At 39.9% G+C, this 6,091-nt stretch overlaps 1 protein-coding gene across 1 annotated transcript; it reads right to left on the bottom strand.

The window, feature by feature from the left end:
* Positions 1-2,447: 2,447 nt before the first annotated feature.
* On the bottom strand, positions 2,448-2,897 carry LOC120293715. The gene has a single exon (XM_039313437.1). It carries the CDS (start codon positions 2,895-2,897, stop codon positions 2,448-2,450), a length of 450 nt encoding a protein of 149 aa, XP_039169371.1.
* Positions 2,898-6,091: the final 3,194 nt, after the last annotated feature.

The raw sequence follows: 6,091 nt of genomic DNA, 5'->3' as shown, positions 1-6,091 counted from the left end.
ATGTGTATGTTGCATGCCATTATTCATGCTGTGAACCGGGCGTTTATGTCCGAAAGGAAAACGCCTCCGGGCCTCCCACTCCACTTCTTGCGTAACAGAACATTCGGTAGAAGAAATTTCTCATTCTTTCAAGTTAGTAGAATGAGGGAATCTACATTAAAGGGACTTTAGTAGTTCATTTTTAACGAAGGGTATGGGAGTACCTTTCCATATCGTTTTGTTTTTTATAATATGAGGCAAGAGTATCTACGTCTTCCGACGGTGGAAGTGAAGTCAATGCCATGGTCTTAACAGACTAATACTATTACGTCATGTCATAGTCATGACCTTAGGATGATGTCATTATCATATGACTTTATTTGTGGAGTCCCACCTTGTCGGAAGCATCAGACATTATTGAACTACTTTGGGACTCCCATATCATAATTTCTTTGGGGCAGCAACGGAAGCATATTTGTATTTGTGTCGGTGTCTATGTGGTTTGATTCAAAGTGCGCGTCATTTTCATATAAGCGGGTCAACTTTTCATCCCTGTTTTTCCCAAGGAGTAGATTTCTATTTTTTTTTTTCTCATTGAGATTTTGGTCAAGTATCTTATTTTGTGTAATGCTATACTCATACAATTTAACCAATTGTGATTTCATATATAATAGTCGAACATTTAAAGAGGCAGCGTGCCCGTCCAATAAAGCCTCCAGCAATGCTGAGCAAATCTCTATCATCTATTTACTGAAGGAATTCACGGTGGCTATGGAAGATCAGAAATTTACTAGTGAAATGGCATAGATTGCCCTCGAGTGGAATTGTTTTGTAGTTTGTACAAGGACGTTCCAGTAGTTTAATCCCTTGATTATCTTTTGACCCTAGAACATTATCTATAGACCCCATGTAGGAAGTCTATATAGGCCGCTAATCATATGGAGTTCATGGTAGCACTCAAACAATTAATGATTTCGATGACTACATTATCAATAATTGGAACGTGCACTGGTCATGTTGTTGCTAAGATTGATGTCTGGCTCAAACATATCAGGCTTGCTCATAACAAATTTAAGCTTCACACATCTAGATTGATGTCTGTCTCAAACATATCAGGCTTGCTCATAACAAATTTAAGCTTCACACCTCTTGCCCGATGGCTGGCAGCCCTCGCAAGAGGTGCAAAGATTGATCTGGTTTGATTCTCGGGCAGTCCAAAGGACTACTCACATTTGATTGAACAGATGTGCAGTCCAAAGGACTACTCACATTTGATTGAACAGATGTACGCATGTCCTTAAAAGATGAAACTACTTTAGCATTTGTATTCATTGACCATACTCCTCAAGATTGACGCTTGATTTTAGCATGAAGGTCAAGGAAAATATGCTTGAAAGAGCTCCTAGCTTGGCTTTTGTAAGCAAACTCTTTTACGCTCTATGTTATTTGTTCAATGTGGGACTTTTGGAGGGGCTTCTCTTGCAGGCGACGTGGAGCAAGAGAGAGGGAGAGGAGGACTGAGCATGTGACAGTCGTAGAGAAGTTAGTCCCACGTTAACTGGTAGGAGAGGCAAACAAGCATGTTGCTTCGTTGAATAGTGAATAAACCGCTCCACACCTCCTTGATTTGCTGGCTGCAATCAAGTGTGATGTTTGTATAATAACATCACTGAGAAATGCCTTAATTTGATGCTTTGTTCGAATGATTTAGTAATTGTTGTTGAAAGTTAATACAATTCTTACCTTACCAAAAAAAGAAAAAAACCTTATATTGTCGTTAGATGTCGTATAAGACCAAAAACCTTCTATTGTTGTTAGATGTCGTATAAGACCGAATCAAAAGATTAATCTTAAGTTGGATGCGTTCTAGAATTTGATGTTAACCTTCTCAAACGGTATTACTCTTGTTATCAGCCTAAAACTGCCCTTACTATGCAGTAATGATTCTTTAGATTTCATTTGAATTACTACCATTTAATTCAATCCAACCAGCTATGCATATCCTGCACTTTTGTTCCGACTCCATGCTCGCGGCTAGTCTCGTATCGATCCCTATTAGTTTAGCGAGCACCTATAGGTGTTAACATTATTTCTTTCACCTGCTATCACAGACAAATTCTCGACCTCACAAGATGTTCTTTCTTGATGGCCATCAATTCATCTAAAGAAGCGAGGTCAAGCGAGGTCAAGGGAGTACTTAGACCTCACCTCGAAATCTCGAGTGCTATCGAAGTGACCAGCGTCATATAAACTCAGGACACATCTTATTAGGGAAATACGACACAGCATATCGCTGGCGGAAATTACACAATCAACTGCTAAGAATGGAGGACGTCACATCAATGTCCGACCTCGTCGAACGAAGTCCATCCGATACTGCCAAAGGCTTGCATTTCTTAGCTCAACTGCGAGGAAAGAGTAAGTACCATCATCAACGACGAGGAGTTGGGTGCTTAAGGCTGTACATATCACTTGTGAGGTTCTGCCGGAAAAGTCCTTCCAAGTAGAAATCCATAGCTCGCGCCAACCACTTCTGTATCAGTAGAAGAAGAAATGATGTGATGAGCGGCAACACGCTCAACAATAGCACGGTTGTCAGGGGTAACTCTTTGTTCATCGACGTGAACGTCATGAATGGCATGAAGCAAATGTAGGCAGAGTCTCAGCGGCAGCTTCAAGGGGAGATCTCTGGTGAGGCAAACAATCATCTGGACCGACATGAAGAGTCCAAATGTATTGCCGGTCATGAAGACGGTGTATATGACGTCCTCAGCATGAGAAGACACAAAAGTAGAAGGCGCGAGGAAGACTTTGTTGGAATTAGGGTCGACATTTGACGAAAAGCACGGAGGCTGGAGCACGGATTGGTAGGTTGTGCTTGTGATGAGCGTGGAGACGACCAGCAGGGCGTTGCGCATGTCGCCCAACAACTCCTTTTCTTTGTTCAGATTTTTCCATGTCGATTGTGATAATGATTGAGGAGTATTTGTGACTAGTTCCCCATCTGATTGATGACTGTTAGCTCCCTCGATATCGTTGTCGTCCGCCGAGAATGATATTGAAGCGGGTGAGTTTGATCTTCCTTTTCCGTGCGTGGCTCCAGCTCAGGCGAGAATTTCTATGATCTCTCTATCTCCTGCTCCTCTTTGCAAGAGAGTTGAGAGATCAAGAGGCGTCAAGCCACTCTCGTTCGAGGCATTCACCTCCACAGCCTCGTACTTAAGCATGAAGTCAACCACCTGCAACTCTTTCCCATCTTTGTTTTATCCTCATTGATTTTCAGACAGTAAGATACTACAGAAGTTCTTGTTGCATGCAATCAAATAAATTCCTCTGCTTAAAAGATCTTTGTATGTTGTAGGGACACCAAATTAACACCATCCCTGAAATAATGCACAAATAAAAGTGCAATAAGATAAGGGAACAGCATGACTTGCCTCAAGATTTTTTACGGCAGCAACGAGATGCAAGACAGTGTTGCCTTTGTGGTCCTTCCAATTGATCACCTGCTCCTTCTTGTTCTGCTTCAGATGCTCCACCAACGCAACGACTGCGTCAAAGCGGTTGTTCTTCACGGCAAGGTGAAGCACCGTCTCCTCTTGGGCGGTTCTCTCCATGACAGATTCAGGTGAAGCGAATACCAGTAGCTTCATGACATTTGTCGGTCTAGAAACTGTCAATAGAAACTGTCAATGAGAGCAAACTTTAAATCTTGAGTTTAGCGGTCTGGCAGTTTGAAGATTTGCAGACTTTGACGAAAGAGTCTGCAAGTCTTCAGACTAGATTGATGGAAACGTTTTGTCAGCTTCAAAACAAGTGAGGAAGTTTTCTCCAACACTAGGTTCCCCTACTACCGTAACGTGAGACTCATCTTATTTTATTTTGTAGGGATAGAGCTGATCTACTCATATTGACTGGTCTTGTTTATAATTTTTTTTTAAATTTTTTTTAGCTATATTTATAGCATACATTGGTGTTTATAATTGACCAACTTCATATTTTATATAGGCAATGTCTTTTTTCTTCAATTTTCTTCTTTGAGTGGAAACAAAGTGAATGTTATGATCTTTGAAAACTTTGACAATTTTACCTCATGGTCATGATTCTAGTATGTCGTCACTTGCCACGATCTAATTATAATATGACATTTTCAAACGATGACCCTCTATGACGATCACTAATTTCACAGTTCTTATCTAATATTCATTTTGAGCTATAATTATTCCATTTTGTTTACGACCTAATTCCATTAAGATACTAGCAATTGGAAAGTCCCTTCATATGAGGTATGTTGCAATTAGGTATAAAGAATCATTTAGAGATTTGTTCGTGACTTGAATCAAACTCGTGACCTCGGGAAAGACAGCTAACCTCTTTATTAGTAGGCCAAACACCTCGGTGATGGGTCATGTAAGATAACTTTACGTCTCCTTGTGCATAGAAATTGGATATAGAAGAGATACCAAAAAGTTGACTTCCGGAAAACAAAGTGAATTGTATATAACACACAAGAAGAGAACGCCATTTGGCATTTTATAATAATGTCAAACTTTGAATTCTTAACTATTAGCTAGGTAGAATTATTGTCCTCTATAAAAATTTTCTTCTCGTCTCATCAAATCGGTGATGGCTCACCTAGGATTCTTAATATATCTTTTCGTCCTTTTGTTTCATTGACCATATAAAGTTCCTCATCGTCTTACATTCTAGTAATAGATAATTCAATAGAAAAATTTATCGTTTCCTCATTAGTAGGATGACGGACATATATTATAGGGAGTTTAGTAGTTCAATTTCAGTGAAAAGCCTATGAAAGTGCCCTTCTCTATTATTGATGAAGTTTATGACAAAGCGCCATTATTTTGACACCAAAAATATTAATAGCTAGATTCGCGTGCTATATGACGTGAGACTCATTTTATTTTATATTATATGGATGGAGTATCTATCTGCTTTGAAATCTGAAAAGCTCGTGGAGTTATTGAGTGATCTTGAAGATTATCCCGAAGATGACCATACCTTGCTGCAAACTTTAATAGATCAAGAAAAACTAGTGAATTTACTTTCAGGTTCCTGTTGACGTCTTTCTCTTATGCTCCAGGGTATTTGTTGAGATAAACACTAACATATTGAGGCAAAGAGCGAGCGAGAGCTACAATTGCACAGCTTCGTCCATGTACTTAGGTAGCACTTTAATTTCATGTAGTCCAATGTACTAGGCAGTACCTTTGTTTGATGTAATCCCATGTTCTAGGCTGTACCTTTGTTTTCGTGGTCAACACCTTGTACTTAATCAATGCTCTCAAGTTCTATTTGTTTCGCAGAAAATATAACAATTCTAGAAAACGTTCTCTAAGAAGTAATTTTTTAGGAAAATGATTATATTTTCCAACGTTTAGTTGAAACTTGAAAATGAGTTAGAAAATATCTTCCACCGCTCGGGATGGGAAAATCTCATTTGATTTTCATTTGTGCACTCCTTTTGATTATATTTTTTAAATAAATCAAGTTTTTAATTATTTTTTCCTTCTTTTTTTGGCTAATCGCCGGCTATGGCAACAGCCTACGACTGTCCTCTAGCAAGCCAAGCCTCACCAACCTTGGGCGAGGCTTCATCTCACTAGATCTGGTGAGCTGGAGTCTCGTTTGAAACTGGCAAGCTCGAGGCTAGCAAGCTTGAGTCTCACGAGATCGGCAATTGCATCTCCATGGGACAAGACGAGGAATAAGACGAAGTGCGAGGCAGCAGCAGAGGAGAAGCTGCTCTGGAGATGAGGGACCAGACGAAGAAGCCCTAGATTACGTGAGAAAAATGGGGAAAAGGAGCAGCTCTAGAGAAGGAGGAGAGTACGCGTGAGAAAGAGCGGAAAACAAAGAGAGACGTGAGGAGATGCAAGGCCAATAGGGCGAGCGAGAAAGATTAGAAAATGATTTCCTTACTTTTCCTCACTGTTAGAAGGTCATTGACCGGAAAATATTTTCTTTAACTACCTATTTTTCGCTTCTGAACATCGGAAGTTATGGAAAATATTTTTTAAGAAGATATTTTTCGCCAAAGGAATTGCCCTTAATGAAAAGTCAGTTTCCCTCGCGCGTCCTGTCTCTCTGATTT

The sequence above is a fragment of the Eucalyptus grandis genome, chromosome 5, assembly GCF_016545825.1.
Source record: "Eucalyptus grandis isolate ANBG69807.140 chromosome 5, ASM1654582v1, whole genome shotgun sequence".
NCBI lineage: Eukaryota > Viridiplantae > Streptophyta > Magnoliopsida > Myrtales > Myrtaceae > Eucalyptus > Eucalyptus grandis.
The sequence above is the reverse complement of the archived record's forward strand: the minus strand, read 5'-3'. Positions and strand labels throughout refer to the sequence as shown.